This window comes from Drosophila biarmipes, chromosome 3R (assembly GCF_025231255.1).
Source record: "Drosophila biarmipes strain raj3 chromosome 3R, RU_DBia_V1.1, whole genome shotgun sequence".
Lineage (NCBI taxonomy): Eukaryota > Metazoa > Arthropoda > Insecta > Diptera > Drosophilidae > Drosophila > Drosophila biarmipes.
The window spans coordinates 20,689,142-20,708,986 of record NC_066616.1 but is presented as its reverse complement, the minus strand read 5'-3'; the positions used below and the strand labels follow the sequence as shown (position 1 = coordinate 20,708,986).

General features: G+C 42.9%; 1 protein-coding gene across 6 annotated transcripts; it reads left to right on the top strand.

Moving 5' to 3' along the window:
• Positions 1 to 335: 335 nt before the first annotated feature.
• On the top strand, positions 336 to 19,818 carry LOC108026220 (tyrosine-protein kinase csk-1). 6 transcript variants are annotated; one of them, XM_044090987.2, is made up of 10 exons: positions 336 to 578; positions 697 to 958; positions 15,424 to 15,974; positions 16,048 to 16,778; positions 16,842 to 17,061; positions 17,120 to 17,388; positions 17,449 to 17,610; positions 17,670 to 17,865; positions 17,936 to 18,022; positions 18,082 to 19,818. In XM_044090987.2, the coding sequence occupies exons 3-10, from the start codon at positions 15,609 to 15,611 to the stop codon at positions 18,256 to 18,258; spliced, it is 2,208 nt and encodes a 735-aa protein (XP_043946922.1). In that variant the 5' UTR covers positions 336 to 578; positions 697 to 958; positions 15,424 to 15,608; the 3' UTR covers positions 18,259 to 19,818. The 6 variants fall into 6 exon arrangements, with proteins under 6 accessions (XP_043946922.1, XP_050745297.1, XP_043946921.1 ...); XM_050889340.1 differs by having other exon boundaries at positions 336 to 626; XM_017097043.3 differs by lacking the exons at positions 336 to 578; positions 697 to 958 and adding exons at positions 4,751 to 4,921; positions 8,645 to 9,635 and having other exon boundaries at positions 16,051 to 16,778.
• Positions 19,819 to 19,845: the final 27 nt, after the last annotated feature.

The window sequence follows — 19,845 nt, the reverse complement described above, 5'->3', positions numbered from 1 at the left end:
TAATCAGCTGTTTATCAGCTGTTCCATGAACAAAAAACTTAATAATTCCGACAGTATAAACGAGAATCTGGCGGATTATTTCACAAATAACTATAAACCTATCATTAGTCAGTTATTAGCAATTGGAACAGCAGCCTTAAAAAATTAAAGTTTTGCACAGAAATGTGGCGCACGAATATACAAGTTTGAGAGGAAAGTTCAAAACCAAATTCATTGTTCCTTGTGTTTTTTTTTGACAATAACATATCCCATTTCGAAATTCGAATATAGCTAGAAAATAGCCAAAGCTGCATTAGCGACATTCCTGCACTACCGCCGACTGGTCACACTGGCGACCATCCAAAAAAAGGTTGAACAACACTGACGCAAGATGGCCGCTCTGCTCTCGTGTGAATTTTTTGTTTAAATTAAAGTCGCCCGTGCTGCGTACTGTTTGAGCAACCGAATCCTATCCGAGTGACATGCGTGGGCTGAACTGAGGCGGATGCAAGTGCGGATATGCATCAGCAGCAACGGAGGAGGGCCGAAAACACGGAGAATAGAATCGAAAATTCCACAAAACCAGCAGCAGCAGCCAGGTGTGTGTGCCTGTGTGCGTGAGAGTGCCTGTGCCAGTGTCTGTGCGTGTGTGTATTTATATTCCCCCAAAATCGGATCGTAAAGGTGGTGCAAATGTTTATAAATATATATGTTCAGATTCAGAAACACCTTGTTACCTATGCGTGGTAATTCAAATGAAATGTGCATCTGGCTGATGGCTTGAAGCGCCACCACGGGCAGCGCAGTAAGCAGCGAGGCGACGCGTCGTCGGCAGCGCAGCAGGCGTCGGATTGGAATGTTAACGAGGCGGAGCCACAACAACAACAAGCACAATAAAAACAAAGCAAAACAGAGCGACTAACAACAACTTTGGCTGAAATTCAATCTCTGGTTTGGAAAAACCACCATCGAAAATCGGGTAAGCCATATGGTATTTAGTATTCCCCTTTTTTTTGGGTCTCCTTGTTTTTGAGCCCGTTTTAAGGACTCCGCCCAACGCCCTTTTTGCAGCGTCGCGCTGTCTGCTTCCTTAATACACTCGTCCTTGTCTGTGTGTGTGTGTGTGTGGGCGGGTGTGTGCCTGTGTGGGTGTGAAAGTGACGAAAGCTTCCGAGAAAAGGATAACGCAACTCGGCAAACAAAAAAGTGCCGAAAAACTCTGCAAATATGTGAATTTTGCACAATTCGCAGCCAACAATGAAAGGCAAATATTGCATAAAACTTTGCCTCTTCATTATGATGATAGTTTTTAAATGCTGATGAGCTATACAAAAACGAAAATAAATACCTCTTAAAGTCCTACAGTGGGCACTAGATACAGTGAACCTCACAGATATGAAAAATATTCAAAAATATTATATTAAAATATTAAAGAAAATGGGATATGATTAGTATCGAATGATTTAGTCTGGTATTTATTGGGGATAGTTATAAATGTAGATGAAATGGTAACAAAAGAAAAATGAATAGCTCTTAAAAACACAGATATAGTGACCCGAAAAGAAATGTAAAATATTCGAATGCGTTATAAAAATTCAACCATAATTTGGGATAGGATAAGAATACAAATTTATTTTAATCTTTGGTATGGCATTTGTAAAAAACAAAAATAAGTTCCCCCAACCCAGTGCGCACTGCCTATTTTTGGGTCAACTATCTGCATCTTCTTTATATTTGTATTTTAACACAATGTTGTCTGAGGTCAACTAGTTGGGGCTCCAAAACGAAAGCAAAATCACAAACAAAATAAAAGTCATAATAAAAAAGATCACAAAATACTACGCATTTTGAGTTCCAATCGCGAAGCGAAAACAGAAACACGTTTTACAACTTTGCGGCGCGAAATTCGCCGTCGTCGTTGTTGTTGTGCAGGTTTTTTGAATAACATATACACATATCTACAAAGATGCGTGCATATATAGCCAACAATCGGGCCATGAATGACCGATGCGTGCAACAACAACAACAAGCGACCGCAGTAGTAATTAAAGGCAATAACCGAAGCGTGGCGCATCGTAGTTTTTGTTATGGATTTCCGTTCGTATAGTGGGGCTGCCTGTGCTGTTGTTGCTGTTGCTGTTGCTGCTGTCTTTCGGTCAGTTTCTGCGTCGTCGGCAGAAATGTTCGTTGGCTGACGTCACACGTAGGCGCCAGAGAGCTTCCCATCACCCCCACCGCCCCCTCTGTGTATCCCGTTTTTCGGCTTGTTTGTTTGTATATTGCAACATGCGTGGGCGTTATACTCGCCGCTGTCACTGTGTGCGTGAGTGGGTACACCAGTGCGTGCGTGTGAGGTCAGTGTTGCGTGAACTTTTCGCATTCGCAATGAGTGACTAACTTTTGGCGCCCACTGTTCAATATTCCCTTCATTGCGCTTATTCCGTACGCAGTACGTACTGTATCTGTATCTCCCGTTTTCAGCAGTTCTAATTGCGCCTTTGCATGACCACTGTACTTTGAAGCTGATTGGAATGCTAATTGGAATTTGCAATTTTAATTAGTCCGATTGGCGATAAAATATTTTTTCTAGGGTTGGGCAGGTGAAATACAGGGATTCCCATTGGTCCCATAAGTACAATTATTTTTATAGTTATAGATATAGATACAGAATGTTTCTTTTACCCGTGCTCTCTGAAAGAGGTGAAAAGGGGGTTTGAGATCATTCTATATATATTTTTGACTTTTTGAACCATTGCCAAAATATCTTATCTAACTTTTAAATCTTCATAATTATGTGTGAATAATTCTAAAGGCAAATTTAGCTATTTATATTTTTTTATCAACTTACTGTTTTCTGGCCTTAACTTACTTCAAAAATTCCAGAGACCATTATATCTTGTTGAGTAAACATAGTATATATAAAGAACAAGTTTTATTGGCAGAAATATTTACTTTATCTGGAAGCGTTGATATACATTTATGTGTTTGACATTCCTTAACTTATTACTGCTCTCGTTTTTTATTTGCACCGCGCACAGTTTCCTCGCATATTTGAGCCTCTTTCTCCCGGTTTTTGTTTGTTTATGTGTTGCTTTGCGGGTATTTTTAGCACATATCCCTCGCTTTGATCTACTTGCAAATTTGCTGGGGAAAACCGGTGACGTCAGAGGAGCTCCTGCTGCTTTTCTCTGGCAGCTATGCACAGTTCCGACTTCACTTTGATGCTAATTGCTCTGCAAATATGCAACAAATGCCAATGAGAAAAATCGTAGAAAATCACGAACTGTGCAACTGCAACTGGATGCGCAAGAAACAATAAACATTTTGATGTCTACATTTTTGCAAACAACTGATTCGACAGCGGCCACAAATTGCCTGGAAACGGAGACGAAAAGTAAACATGCAAAAGGAAAACTATTTGCCATACAAGTCCGAGTCGTGGAAAAGAGTTGGAGAGAGCTGGGGGTGGGAGGGGGCAGCCGGGGTCCAATAATGGGGGAATTAATTAACATGGCCAGCGGCGGCAATCAGACCAAATAAACGAAACAGAAAGGAAATCGATCCAAGCCATAGAGCCCGAGCTCCAATGTTGCTGGATGTGTGTTTTTCAAACTGCGATCGCATTGGGCTTGAGTCTCCGATGTCACCGACTGCACTGCGGATAATATTTAAAATTAGTTGGAAAACTGACAGGTGGTTTTTGGATTTTTATAGGTCTAGGAATAATACCAAATTTTCCAATTCTTAAAATTAATGGGCTTTTATTTATGACAATCAAATACAAAAAATATATATTCAAATTTTTAAGTATATGACTTATATATATATTTATTATATATTTTTTGCACTATATATTTTAATCGGTATTCGTTTTTAACATTATAAAAAGCCTGTTTATAACCCATTGGCAAAGAAAAAATGAATATCAAAAAATGTTAAAACAATTAGTAAAATATAAAATTGATTTTGCACCAAACAAAAACTAACTTTTTGAATTTAGAACCATATTTTAAGTATTCTAACTGCCTATATATACTGCCTTGGATATACTTCTAGAGATATTCGAATTAAAAATAAAGGTCTTTAAAACCCTTTTAAAAAGATATTTTATAAACCGTAATCAATTAAAATTAATAAGCTATCCAAAAAAGGAACGCCTTTTAATGTAAAGCAATTGTGTAAATTTATAGAAATATAATGAACCGAAAAAAAGTTTAATATCATAAATACTATTGAAAATAGCCAAAACTAAAATTAAAACAATAATAGGAGTTAACACCACCATAAAAACCATTAATGTAAAGGTCGATTAATTATTATAATTGCTTATTACCGCTGGTAATAATTTGCATCAAAGGCAATTGTTATTAATTGTACATTCATCTTTCCGTGTAAAAATTGTCGGCCGCAGTGTGACTTACTTTTGGCCAAAAGCGAGACCGCAGCACAGACTCGAAGCGCCAAAATTGGCCTAATGAGTTGGGCAACACATGTTTTGATTTTATTTACACTGGCGCTGGGGCTTTGAAAAGGCGAAGCCGTCGAAACGGTGGCCAAAAGTGCAGCAGGTGGGCGATCGCATGCGAGCGACTGGCTCTTATCGCATGCGACTTCAGTTGGCCGACGGAGAGAAGAAGCCGGCTCACAAACACGAAGAAAATCAAAGCTTGGCCAGAGCTCTTTCTCTCTCAGGGGTTTTTCTGCCTTTTTTCGTACATATCGTGACTCAGTCGCGGCGGCAACTTCGTGCAGCGGTTTTCAGTTGAAAACTTGCAGGCGAAGCGCGCGGTCGCGTTTAAGTTTGGAAAAATATATAATAATATAAAACCGCTGGCCACGCATGCGCGCAGCTCTTCGTCGCGTGTGTGTGCGAATTGGCCAACGAATTGAATCGATTGCAATTGGCTTTTTGCAATACATTCAATAACAATACATTATGAGGGTATGCAAAGTGGCCTTTTGAAGAGCCAAACACAAAAGGCGGACCGTGATGATCGTGATGTAACGGCGCGAATTCGAATTGTTGATATCGCTCCATTGTAATAGTTAATTATACAAGCGCGAATAATTATTGTTTGCATTTTTCGGGCATTCGGAGGGAGCGCCCCAAGGAAGTGATTTATGCAAAATTATTAACAAAAGTGCGAAGAAAGTGAAAAACAAAAGACGAGGCAAGAGATGAGCTTCCTTTGGCTTGGCTCTCACTTGCTGGATTCGATTTGATCGTTGAATATCTCTTAAATACATATGATTTTATGAGATTTTGTATCTGGTGGCGCAATGACCTTTGTGTGCTTGGCTTTTGATTTGTTTGCCATGCTGGGGATGTCCGCTTAATTATGGGTTTTGGTCAGATGTATCGGACATTAGTAGCAATCAGTGTTTGAATGTGGCCGTGGTTAATTCCATATTGCTCAAGGCATGCACAGGCAAAATCAAAATTTGTTTTGGGTGATTAAAATGGGATTCAATTAAAAATGATTTATATAGTTTTGGGTATTACAAAATATAATATTGATTATTAATATGAAAAAAAATATTTGTAAGACCTAGTTCGATTATATACACTTTTTGGAGTTATCCATAGGTTGAAATTTCATTAACTACCTTTTTAAAATCCTACAGAAACCTAGTATTTAGCAATTCAATTTAAAATTAACTTTTTCGCCAATTCGTGTGTTTTCTTCGTGTGCAACTGATGAAGACGATCGCCTCGCTGCATACTTGATTTTTTGAAAGTCTCGAATGAAAGTGCCTAGGCAGCGTGTTAACTCCCCTTCAGTCCTCGCCTTCCCTCCGTGGATAGCTTTTCCCCGGGCCAAGTGCAATCTCAGAGTGCTAATTGTTTTCTCAGGTCACACCGTGCATTGAATTCCCCCAGAGCTCCATTACTGCAATTTCTTCGCTGATTCCTCCATTCTGCCCGCTCTCTAACTGCACATTTCAATCCCAGATCTAAGATCCCCAAGATGCGACTACCATGGACCGCGGCTGATCCCGAAATTGCATGAATCACTCGGCCTAAACCCTCGGCACAATCGATTTGCACGCTAATTTTGGCGACGTGCAGACATTTCGACTTTGACAAAATAAAAACCGGAAAAAAGGCTTTGTGGGCTGAGATGGCGTGTCGAGGCATTTTCAATTTTCCAGCGCATTAGTCATCGCAGCGCTCTAATCGGCCAAAAACCGGGGCCTTAAACTGTAACTAGTTTTCGCCAATGCTCTCCGAATGGGAAACTAATCCGCCGAAACGTCATCCTGAACGAATCGCGGACTCCGAATCTCTGGGCTCTCCAAGCTGCCTGGCTAGAGTGAAAGTGGACAAAACGACGAAAAACTTCAACTTCAACTGCAGACGCGTGAAACAATTTTCGATGTATTTTTCTTGGCTCTGTACACGGCTCTTATGTGTTTTCCATCCACTTATTCAATTTGCCATTCACTGCACACAAGTGAAGAAGAGCTTAACCCTCTGGGCCCCTGGCTTCCAACACTCCAGTGGCCAATGGCGCATTTCATTTCTCATTCCGCCACTCGGACTCGGACTCTCTTCATTTTCTTTTAATGCGTGCCTGGCACGTTAAAATAATTGTAAAGCTTAAGTTATTAATTAAGGCCCCCGGAACGGTCAGAAACAATAGCGAATGCTAAATGCTCTTGGTCGCTCTCAGCTCAAATTGCTGGCCATTCGGGTTTTTTTTTGCAGTTAGTATATCGAGAAACTTTCACTTGCTGCTTGCCAAAATGATATATGCAACAGGTACTGCAGCCGCCGGCTAAATAAACCGTTTCGATACGATCCTATACAAGCTGAGGCGAAAAACCCGACCGTTCCGAGGATATCCGGACGAAATAACTTACGCATTTCGACCAGGCCCACAAAAGCAAACCAAAAACCCGGCCCATTGTCTTTGGGCCCGACTTTTCACTCTGCCTATTGCCCACTTTGTTGCCAGTCAACGTCTTAGATTTTTGGCCTTTATTTTGATTTGACTTTTGGTGCCTTGTGGCTCTGGCATTTCATTTTGCATTTCGTCAGCGGCGGCTGACAGAAACTCGTTGTGTCATACATAATTCTGTTATTGTTTTATTTAATTAGTTTTTTGTGTGTCTTTTGGGGGGCGCTTCTTCGGCAGCCAACCAACAGCTTTTCCCAACACTTTTCGTGCGGAGAATTTCATTTGGCCCCGGTTCCTTTGTGGGTCATGATAAGCAATCACTTTCCACGTGCCCAATTCTGGGCTCATTTGCATAGCTAATTGTGGGCTGACATTTGCCCACGAAAGTTCTCGGGGCGCCGAAGAAAGTGAAGTTGCAGCGGGAGTGGTGGGGGATCGCCAATAAGAGATATAATAGATGTTACTAAATGTAAAAGCTGTTTTACTTGTAATTCTTTAAGGTACAGTACTCATTTAGAAGTGTGAAGATCATTACTTACCAAATTTAAAAAGGAGACCCAAAGTTTAAGAGCTTCTAATTGAAGAGACTATAAAAGTGAACCCTTCTTATAAGCAACCTCCCTCTGTCTTACACCTAAACCCATGAATTTTCCGAGTAATTAGCAACCCCAGCCTGCTTACAACTATATCCCATTATCGGGGCCCGTACATCTTCTCTCCCCCACCGACTTTCCCAACAATTGGCCACCTGTCCGGGGATGGGGATAGACAATAGCTCTCTCTGCCCGATCCTCTGCCGACGCCGACTGCGAGGTTCCCACGCCCAAATTATTTGCACAACATGTACACCACACCGTGCGGCCAGAGCTCCAGTAAATTCCAATTCAATTCAGGCAGTCAGGCAGTCAGTCGACTGGTTCGTGTTTTCCCAACCCAGAGAAGTAAGGCAACATGGAATGGCAACTGATTTTGGCCCAGCCAGCGCTTTCAGCTGTTTGTGGAGCACTCAAAGCCATTGTCGACTGTTTCAGTAAGCCGCTGACAAACCGTTAATGTGGCGAATTGACTTGCCGGGGAATGCCAAAAAGAGGTTCGGGTAAAAAAACAAACCTACGGATGCCAAAGAGTTGTTATTATCTAGTAGCGAGTACCATGATTTCCTCGCAATGAAGTCAATTTCTGCCCAGCTACCTCTGCTTTTTCTTGGTTTTTCTATATCCATCTATATCTAACCAGGTTGGCTTTATTCCATAGGCCTTTGTTTTTTTTCCAGTTTGAATTTTCTCTTTGGAAATTTCCCATTTGCGCTTTTTTTGCCAGCCATTATTTGCCCCGGTCGCTTCACCATTGATTCCGCCCAGCTGTCCATGTCCATTGTGGCCTTCTCGATGCTGTCCGATGGCAAATCGAAGCGCTTACAGAACCTTAATTAGTATTATTACCAACGAAAACAATTTGCCGGCCTTTGTCCAGGACGGACCGGGCATTAGCCTCGATTTCAGTTCTGCGATGGGTATCTTTTATTCTGTTTGCACTCGGCTTGCTACTGTGCACCAACAATGCCATTAGAACTATCTCCTATTTTCACTTTGAAAAAAAAAAACAGATATTGAAGTTGGTTATTATGTAGATGGTAATTGGAAAGTATGTGGAAAGAAGGTACAAAATTCTAGGGTACACCTTAGTCAGATTATATAGTTTAGGACAAGGTTATTGCGCCTTAACGATGAAATCAAAAAAAAATGAACTAGATATAATTCTAGAATGCAAGAACATTTAACTCTTCAAATTAAACCAAGTTTTTGGGACAAAGTTCTGCATGCTAAACAAGGGCTATTGCGTCACCAAGATCATGCCATAAGTTACTTCAATAAAACAAAAAACACTAAAACAAGGTGAATTACCGCCCAAAGTGAACGCAATGCGGGAACATGGTGACAACAATTAAGATAACCTGCGATGGCGTCTTCATCCAATCCAATTCGTACCTCATGCCCTCGGCTCCTGTCAGCGGAGCAGGTGCAGCAGGATCGTCCTCCTCGGATCGGGAACTAAAATCTGCATCGGCATCTTCATCTCCATCTAATTCGAACAACGAGAGTGATAACTCGCAGACGAGCAGTGGCAGTCAGACGGCGTCCAGTGCCAGCAAGCGGTCCAATCGATCGGCGGGCCGGAGTCATCGAGGATCGGGAGCGGGATTGGGAGCCGGGCAGGATACGAGGCGTCGCTATTACTTCGGCAGCAAGGACATATACTGGTGCAAGCAGAGCAGAGAGGCAGCTGGAACGATCTCGTTGGGCTCGGTATTATCGCGCAGCGCCAGTAGCGTGACCCACAAGGAGGCGGCCACCCACGCCACCCACACTGGTGGCCAGGTCATCTCCCGGGCTCGTCGCAAGCCCATCCTCCTCTGCAGCAGTCTGAGTGCCGCCTATGCCCCACCTCGGCGGCGGGAGTTCTACTTCTGCGACAAGTATGCCCCAAATCCTGGAAGGAGCACGCCCACCACCACCACAAATTCCTCTTCACCCGCCACATCAGCCAAAAACGAATCCTCCCCGCCCATCGACACCCGTCTGCTGAACTTCCTGCGGTGCGCCCACCGCAAGTTCCAGGCGGCCAAAAGCAAATCGGAACTCCAACAGACCAAAGACCCAAGATCCCTGGGAAGCTCCCGGGAGCGGACAAAGAAAAGCGGACAGCAGACTTCCCGCTCCCTGCCGCCCATCGCCAGCTCCGAGGAGTGGTTCGGTTAGTACACAACTAGGTCTTTAAGGATAAATGGGATAAAAAATGTAGCTGAGTGAAAAAAACTAAAATATCTTGAAAAATTTATTAAAGTGTGTGGTATATATATATTTGAATTTTCAAGGAATAAATCCAAAAAGATTTTTTTAAAATTATTTTAAATAAAGTTGGTAAAATTATTTAAATTTTTTCTAAAATTAAAATCAAAAGACTTATTGAATCCGAATATTTGGAACAGATTTATTTATAGGTAATTTCATAACTAATAATTACTCAAATAAAAGTGAAGGGACTTTTAAAGTTAGCAACATTACTTCAACAATTCCAGAACTTTTCTTTTGAGTTTAAAGTTCTTTTATCAAAGGTTTCCCCTAAAGTATAGAACATGTTCTCCGCAAAGCCCATGAGTTCATATCACCAACCTAGCCCTGCTCCGAATTGTTGCGTTTGGTGTGTTGCAAGTAGTATTGCGCAGCTTGAGTTTCAAGCCACTCCAAGCGTCCAAATTCTCTTTCCGCTCGCTGACATTGGGCCGGGGTATTGGATTATTATGGTCTAACCGTTGGGCAATAGCTGCCGGCGGTGTCCAGTTGCGGCTGCTCCAAGATTTGGAGAAGGAGAAGGGCTCCACAGCCGCAGAATGGGCCACCCAGCCGAACGGAGCACCACCACCTCCGACTCCCCGAAGCTCAGGGTCAACCACATGAGGCAGCTAACCGTGTAATTAGCAGATCCATGCGCCTGTGTTTCTGTGTTTTTGCCTTTGCACAGGTGTAGGCTTCCTTCTTCCTGCTTGCGGTTTTCCTGCTGCTCATCGCCTCGCATGCGATATGCAAATTTCCGAGCACCGGCGAAAAGCAGCCATCACACGCCATTCATGGGCGCCTCGCGTTCCATTCATGGCTCTTTTTTCCCCCATTTTCCTACCTTTTGGGCCCACAAAACCCGGCGACTGACTGACTGACTAAGGTTACCTTTCTTTCGGCCTGCACTTTCCAACTGGTGGCGAAGCACACAATGGCCCAGGAACCACTGGCAACCGTTGACTGACTTTGTGCAGGAACGATTGTCTGCCGTGTGTATTTACCTGTCGTTACAGTGCCCCCTCCTCTCACCTTTCCCCCTCAGCAGAAAGACAAAAACGAGTGTGAGAATGTCGGAAACTTGGTCCCCTTGCTCCGCCACGGTTGCTCTATATATGTGGGTATCTGTTTATTATAAGACCGCGCCATGGGGTAGTGCCATTATTCACAGAAATTGGCAAGGCACAGGTGGAAAAACTCGCACCTTGGAATTCATATACTGTATTTTCATTTGAGGTATTTTTATTTGGAGAGGAAAATGGGTAAAATAAACAGTGAAACTGTATGTTGTGAGGGGCTTCACTATAATACAATAAATAATAAATTATTATTATAGAATTCCCCATATTTTAATGATATTATACTATTTATCACTGATTTTTATATAGTTTTCTCAATATATTATTTATTACTGACTTTTCTTACAGTGTTCCTAATCAATTTATCATAATATAGTGGTATTTTCATGATGTTATATTATTTATTACTCATTTTTATGCAGTGTACTTACATCTCCGGTTTCAAAGTTTTATTTTCCCTTGTTATTTTTGAGGAGTGTGTGTGCTCTGCACTAACTCAAACAATAAGGAAGCTCTACAAAAGATGCTCGCATATGTGCTTGTTAGCTCTATAGGTGTTGAGCTGTTTTCTTTGCCCCAATCTCCGCAAGCTCCTTCCTCCAACATCCAAGTTCTTCTTGAGTCGTGGAGCCCAAGGGTGAAATAAGCCAGAACTTAAACTGGTGGCAGACTGAGCTTTCATTAGCTAACTCGGTTGTTCGGGGGATTAAATGAAATAGTTGGGCATTAACTTTCAGTCCCCAGCGAGAGTCTTTAGCTTTTAAAAGCGGATGGAGTGAAAAGGGAATAATTCCATTAGGGTTCTTAGGAAGGCAGAGGATTAAGTGGATAACTAGATCTTGTGTGAAATTTCTATAGGGAAAGGGTTCTAACGTTTACCTCTTAAATATACTAAACTTAAATTATTATATTTAAATTGATTGTTGATCTATTTATAGCATTTTTAAATGGTTTCTGGAATCCACATCCCATTTTCTGACGCATTTTGCGCAGTGCACCTGCGTTGCTTTGGCTAATTAGTATTACCTCATCGAGACTGTCGGATTACTGCGCATTTCGTTTGACTTTTGCTCAACACCCACAACCAGTGCACAGTGCATTGCAAAAGTGTACGTACCCGCACGATATGTGTGCGTTGAACTGCTGCCAATTGCCAATGAATCATTCAATCTTATTGTTTGCCTTTCAAACCTTTGGAAGCGCTTTTGCGCTCATGTCCGGCAGATCGCTGTCGTTAAACTTAACTTTGTGCATTTTTTATGGTTATTATATTTTGAATATTTCAGCAATACACAAATCTCCATTTTCATGTTCCACTGCCAGGCATTGTTTTTTGTTCCCTTGATTTATATTTGAGGAGCGTGTTTCACCTCTCTTAATTTATTTACCTTTTGTTTACGAATTCCAAAGGTAGTTTGTGTTCGTTTCGCCTCTACAATTCTTCGCCAACTTATTAATTATTTGTGGTGGTTTTGCAAGAACGGCAATGTTTTTTGTTCACTATTTACACTCGGTGTTTATCTTGCCAAAGCCACAGGTGTGTGTGGCAACACCTGTCGATACCTAGTGGATCTCACCCAGCACGCACATGCAAAGTTGGGGATGCAAGCAGCGACAGGTGCGGGGGAACACTTACTTAGGTATATCCAGTAATTGGCCTGTCACCGGCGTTGACTAATCAAATCGGGCTCCTCGGAGCCGAGTCACTCCCAGCGATGACAGCTCGAGTGGGCATTGGCTTTACATAAGATTGTAAGCGGCACTTTACAGTCGGTACTTTGTGCTTACACTCCGGGGTGAGGTATAATCGATTTGGTGAAGCAGGAAAGTAGATATTACCGATTATTATATGGTCTATATATAAGTATATCAGCCCTCAATATCAATTTTTTCCTGTAAGTAAAGTTTCTGTCCTCAAACCTAGTTTAAAGTAAATCTCAAACCTTTTAAAAGTAGGTTATTCCAAAAAAGGGTACAGAATCGTTGGTTGGCCGAAGACTTACTATTTCTTCTTCAAAGTCTTTATCAAAGGTTTTTTTATATACTCTTATAACATCAACTCTAATTTTAAAAGCGAATATTATTAAGAAGTGTATGTAATCTTCGGCTCAGCAATCTTTTGCAATTATTTCCTTCTTCCTCTGACTCACTTCCTTGGGATTCCAGTTGTGTGGGATGAGAAGGGCTCGGTTCCAATAATATATGATTCTTTCGAAGTCAAGGCTAAGATTGGAGAAGCGGAAGTCCTCAGTCCTCGTACTTTAATCGACACCACTATCGTGCAACTGCGAAAAACAAATAAATAAAAACTATTTTTAAATGTTTACGTTAAACATTGGCGCCCTAACATTTATGATTTAGAATCATTGCTTTTCAAAAGTCATTAAAAAGTAATTCGTTCAGCTGAATTTATACTTTAAGTGACCGTAAATGGTTTATGGTCTACAAATAAAAATATTCATTATTCTAAAGGCACAAACCTAATAGCTAGTTGTCAAGTGCAGAGCATTGTTATTAGAACTCTATACTTTGCTGGGTTTCGCAGAGTTTTCTTTGTGCAAACTTCAGGTTCGATTTATCTTCCACGGATCAGCACTAAATTTCACATTGTGGTCGAACAATTGAAACAATAAGCGGCGAGTGCGCAAATATAAAGACTATTGTCTGCGGGTGTGACTTCAAAGCTCCGACTCCGGCGAACAGGAAGCCGCTGACGAATAGCGGTGACTGTGACTATACACCGACTGCAGTTCTCGAACGGATTCTCCTCGCATTCGAACAGTCATGCCGAACCAATTTAGTGCGATAACCGAAACTTCAGGTCGTTGCGAATGGCGGATGTGACTTCAAATAATTTACGGGCAAGGTCTTGGGCCTTCGAGAGCGGTTAACTGACCTGCGCGTGCCTCATCCTCATCCTCATGCACCTCCTCCCCATCCCCACCTGCCATTCCGACACTATTTAAACAATGCCCACGCCTCGACTTCACTCACTCCCACGATACATTCACGTCCCAGAATGAGAATTTAATATGCAGAACGCGTTTCCGCCAAGCGAGCGAGATTCGCTAATGAAATTTGCATAGAATTAAGAAATTAAGCCGCTGGAAGAGGCTCCACTGCCTAAAGCAGCGCAATTACAAGTAACGTAGATTCAGCAGGGAACAAGGTTGGGGAAAAAGCTTGGCAGAACATGTGATGTTTTGGGGATTGGCCAAAACACTTACAAAAAATTGTTGGGAACTGAAATAATGTATACCTTATGATATGTTATATAGTATATGTTTATCTGTTCTACTTATATTTATAAAGATCGTGAAATATTTAACTGCAAATTGTATGTTCATGTGACACTTCCTTAAAATTCGATTAGTTGAGTGGATCTATTACAAGATATTATTGCAACTAAAAGAATTTACAAACAGATATTATTTAAAAAAGTATATGTTTATTTTATTAATCAAAATACACATTTCTGCCCAATTTATATTACTTTACTTGAAAACTCTTCATTCTGAAAATAAAAATTCTATTTATCTTCTGATTATTCTTCTCAATTCTTTACTCTCAAAATAAGTATTCTATTTTTCCTCTGTAAAGATTTGTGGGATTATAAATTCAGGCGATATAAACTGACTCATCTGGAATCCAAATGCATGTCCAGGGAAACAGTAGCCAGCCAGACCCTAAAAGTGCGCAATAAACCCGATTTAATTATGCCCGTCACATGCAAATGTTTTACATTTGGCGAGTGGATTCGCTCGGTTCACCCGATCCGATTAGCATGCCATTTGTGTCCATTTGAGTGCCGAGTGTGTTGACCAACAATTATCATTGCGCATCCAAAGTCTCGCTTATGCAATCGCAGCTATTTGCGGACACACTTAACTGACTTGACTGACTGATTAAATAAACGTGCGTTTGGCCCCCAACCGATCACGATAGCTGCTCCGGCTATGCGGAAAGTAAAGCTCGATCTATGAATTCACATATAGACGTATCTGTGTCGGGGAATCAGATATCAAAAGTGGGAGGGTGTGTATTGCAATCTTTGTCAGTTTAATGGGGAATGCGTGCGAAATATTCTATGATATTTAAATGGACAAGATAAGACTGTGAGATCATCCATTAGCTCATTATTCCAATAGAAACATGAAAAAATTCTATAGATATAAGTGGCACATATCAGAACCTGGTAACTCTAACATTGGAATGTTATAACTTGGTAACTCTAACATCGGAATGTTATAACTTGGTAACTGACAATAGTTTATCTATTTTTTTTTAAGTATTTTGTATTTTAAATAGTTTACTAAATTCTAGTAACTGAAAATATTTTACCTATACAATTTGTCAAATATTCAGCCATCATCATAGCGAAATGAGTCTGCATACCCTATCCAATCTGTTGTATAATTAGCTATGGGTCCATAAAATAAGTTACATATTTAACCAGCTGATTGCCATGGCAATAAATAATATAATTAATGTATGTAGATAACATTGTCAATATGTGTTGTGTGCAGGTGTGATAAGATTAGATGCTTTTGGCCTCATTGTATCAGCAAATAACATCATCAAGTGATAAGAAACAGAGTAATGTTTGAATTTGGTTTTGCTTTTTTGCAGACGAGGAAGCCCTAGACAGGGAGAAGAAGCAGAAACCCAAGCAGGAGGAGAACGAGAACGCTAAGGACAAGGACCAGGAAAAGGAACCGCTCTCGAGAAAGGCGTCCGGCGAGGGTGACCTGATCACCGTTGAGATAAAGCAGGGACCGCTGAGGAAGCAGACGGCAAGCACCACCGGCACGGTTATGAACAGCCACGCGACTGCCACGCAGAACGGACAAACCACGGTCGTTGGACACCATCGCGGATTCTCGCAGCCCTCGGTGACGGTGGCCTCGGCGTCGGCGACGGGCAGCACTGCCGGCGATCCATGGTTCCTGCAGACCACCGGCCACCAGATGCCGCCCACCGCCCCACTGCGGCACAACAAGCGTCCTGCCCCCCAGCCTAATGCGGTTCTGGGTGCGGGCGCGGGATCAGGAGCGGGCGCCAGTGCCCCCTCAGCGGTCGGGGCCGTGCTGCTCCACCAGCAGCAGCTCAGCCAGTCGCAGCCGCACATTGTGCCGCCCAGCATACCGCCGCACCATCACCACCATCGCGACAACAATGTGGTATGTGTATCGAGTATTTCCATTTATTAAATTGCTCTACTGACATTGCCCTCCTTTTCACTTTTTGTTGCAGCAGCATCCCAGCCAGGCGGGCGCGGCCGGCGCATTGCATTTGTCATCGCATGCGCTTAATAGTCATAATTTAATCAGCAGCGCCAGCAATCATTCGCCCAAATCCCCCAGCCAGACGCAGCAGCAACAGCAACAGACGACGAGCCAACAGCAGCAGCAACAGGCCTCCCACAGCATACTGTCCACGTTTGCGCCCGCCCCCAATCCCATCCAATCCGTTCAGCAGGCGACGGGATCGCAGGCGGTTGCCGGAGGCACTGCCGCCGCAGTGGCCGCCGTTGCCCAGCAGCAGCAACAGCAGCATCTCCAGCTGCTGGCCAATTGTGCGTCCGGCGGAGCGGGTCTGATGTCCTCCTCGCTGAATGCGGCCCAAATGGCCTTGCACGGCGCCAACGAGCGAGCGCTGCCGCCAAAGAGTCTGGCGCTGAGTGGAAGCCAGCACGGCAGCAATATGCTGCTACACACGGCCACCCAACCAGCACAGGTGTCCACCCAGGCGAACCCGGCAGTGGTCGTGGGTCCAGGCATAAGTGGCAGCGGATCGGCGGGCATGTCCACCTCGCTGCACAGCTTCGACATCAATGGCGGCTGCTCCGCGGCCAGCGGGGTGAATGCGAGCACTGCGTGGTCCAGTGGCTCCACCACAGCCATGAACCATGCCTCCCTGTCGCCCACAGCGCTGGCTCCCCAGCAGGGCCGCTCTAGGTGCGAGGTCAAGCTGAACGCCATGCCGTAAGTTGATCGGTAGAGTACCCTTCGCATATACCACTCTAATATCCTCTTCCTTATCCCTAGATGGTTCCATGGCAGCATAACGCGGGATGAAGCGGAACACCTGCTGCAGCCCCGCGAGGATGGATTGTTCCTGGTGCGCGAGTCCACCAACTTCCCTGGCGACTACACGCTCTGCGTTTGCTTCCAGTCCAAGGTGGAGCACTACCGGGTCAAGTACTTGGAGAACAAGCTGACCATCGATGATGAGGAGTACTTTGAGAATTTGGGGCAACTGGTGGCGGTAGGTCAAATAAGAAAATCATTTAGATATCCTCCTATAATCTTTATAATCCCCTTAGCACTACGAAGCGGACGCGGATGGGCTGTGCACCCAGCTCATCAAGTGCTTGCCCAAGCTGGGCAAACAAGAGTTCTGCATTAACTCCAAAGATTTCGTGGACAAGGGCTGGGTCATCCCAGAGGCGGAGCTGCAGCTGCGCGAGAGCATTGGCAAGGGCGAGTTCGGGGACGTGATGCTGGGCATATTACGCAACGAGAAGGTGGCCGTCAAGATGCTGAAGGATGAGGGTGCCGTGCAGAAGTTTCTGGCCGAGGCCTCGGTCATGACGTAAGTTGTTATACAATCCGTCCTTGCTAAAATTAGTTATAAACTGACATATTTGTTTAGCACTTTGGAGCACGACAACTTGGTCAAGTTCATCGGCCTGGTCTTCACCAGCAAGCATCTGTATCTGGTTACGGAGTACATGAGCAAGGGATCACTGGTTGATTACCTGCGATCGCGCGGACGACAGCACATAACCAAAAAGGATCAAATCATATTTGCCTAGTAAGCAGTCTCTATAGAAAATTCTTTTAAAATCCGTATTAATCTACAATCCCAATTAGCGACACTGCCTCTGGAATGGAGTATCTGGAAGCCAAAAAGGTTGTGCATCGCGATCTGGCTGCCCGCAATGTTCTCATCTCGGAGGACTGTGTGGCCAAGGTATCGGATTTCGGTTTGGCACGCGAGGAATGCTACAATCTGGACGTTGGCAAGCTGCCCATCAAATGGACGGCTCCCGAGGCTCTGAAAAATGGGGTGAGTTATAGGGAAAGAGCTGAAACCTGTTGAATGTCATCTTATGTTTTCTTCCTTCTATGCATTACAGCGCTTTTCCAACAAATCCGACATGTGGAGCTTTGGCATACTGCTGTGGGAGATCTACTCCTTTGGACGCGTGCCTTATCCCAGAATTGTAGGTGACCATGAGAGTTCATACTTGAAACGTAACTCACGATTTCTTGTACATTCCAGCCACTAGCCGATGTGGTGAAGCACGTGGAGGTGGGCTACAAAATGGAAGCGCCTGAGGGCTGTCCACCGGAGATCTACGAGATGATGCGTCAGGCCTGGGACCTTAACCCCGCCAAGCGACCCACATTTGCGGAGCTCAAGGTCAAGCTGCAGCTGCTGAACAATGCAACGGCGTGAGGAGACACCGCGGAAGGGACGCCAGTGCGATAGGGAAGAACCAGAGAAAGGATTGTTTATTGTGACCAGCAGTCACAGTTGTCAACGACGCCGAAGGGCAGAGCCAATCCCTGCCAGAAACGCGCCATGCGCCAGATCCAAAGCTGAAACTGACACATGACCACACCGACGAGACACTGAACGCAACAATTTTTCGTACGATTATATACATACATGAATATATATAACTACTTTACAACAATTTATTTACATATATAATTTATGGCGTAAGTTTTGTAAGCCTAAGCGAAGAAGGAACCCAACACAATCAAGCAATGTTAGTGAGTTGCGCCAGCTTCCGACATACAACCTTACTTAATAACCAAGCGAAATGGACTACGGAAAATTGAGAGGAGCAGGAGCCTACCTACTACTACCTTTAACTACCAACTACCACAATATTATGTGTTATGTGAACACTGTAACTTGTAACTGTAGCTATTTATTAGTTAACTCCTTGGTTCGGACTCCATTGTAACATTTATCTTCTGGACTCGTCTGTATCTTTATGTTATAGAATACGCATACATATGAGCGCGGGGCAGCCCGTCTAACGCAATTGTTTATAGAATGTTTCCCCATTTTGAGATCGTAGAAACGCCAGGTTTTATTCGAGTTCCCTTCTCCTTCTGTTAACCGTTTCTGTTTGTAGCACAAAACTGAGAGATGACCACAAAGAACTTGTCCAACAAGTCGTTGGCAGAGAGATCACGCCGAGAATTAGTTAAATTTAGTTACATTTATTTGTATTAAAAATCAAAATAAAAAAACACTAAAAATTATGCAAATGAGCAAGCGAAACCTAAGCAAAAATTAACGAAGGCGGCCGCGGCCACGTGTCCTTAAACTCAAAAGAAAGTAAAGTAATGAGAAAAACACTTGTGAAAATATGCATTACATTAAAACTTCTACATATAATACAATACACATTAACTACGTATTTAGCATATGAATCGATTAATAATATTATACAAATATAAATTATTTCGCGCAACGTTCGTGGATTTGTTCATTATTCGGTCCATTCTTCTAAAACTAAAAGGAATCTCCTTCCCTGTACTTTAATCGAAAATCGAACCGATGCAGCTAGCGGAAAGGCAAAGGAAAACTGTAATTTATTTTTTAAAAGTACCCCATAATCTACCTAATGCTTATTTTAGTGTTCCCCTAAGAAACTTGTACATTTATGCTTTTAATTTCCGATCAGCGGCAGCTACCTTGCTTTAACACTTAATTTTAGTATATTTTATGTAAAACACACACACCTAATACACCAACACAACACACCCCCTCACAAACACACACACGTCCACACATGGCATACATTTAATTAATTTTAAAGTTATTATTTTTTTAAAAACACACATCAATCAATATTGTAAAAGAAAGTTCTATGCTAGCGAGAAAAAACCCGGAGAAAGCAACACAAATTCGCACCAATACACAAAACTTAAACGAGGTGATTAAACGAATGCAGAAGATCTAAAACTTTTAATAAAAGTATGGAATACAAGCATGAAATGGCTTAAGCGTTTCTTTTTTTGTTTA

What these genes read in the sequence shown, in the direction of transcription:
- LOC108026220 (XM_050889339.1), top strand. Translation starts at nt 8,813, where the DNA reads ATGGTGACAACAATTAAGATAACCTGCGATGGCGTCTTCATCCAATCC. An exon ending in CAGCTCCGAGGAGTGGTTCG is followed by an intron (nt 9,636 to 15,423) that starts GTTAGTACACAA and finishes GCTTTTTTGCAG; the next exon opens with ACGAGGAAGCCCTAGACAGG. An exon ending in CCGAGGCTCTGAAAAATGGG is followed by an intron (nt 17,866 to 17,935) that starts GTGAGTTATAGG and finishes TATGCATTACAG; the next exon opens with CGCTTTTCCAACAAATCCGA.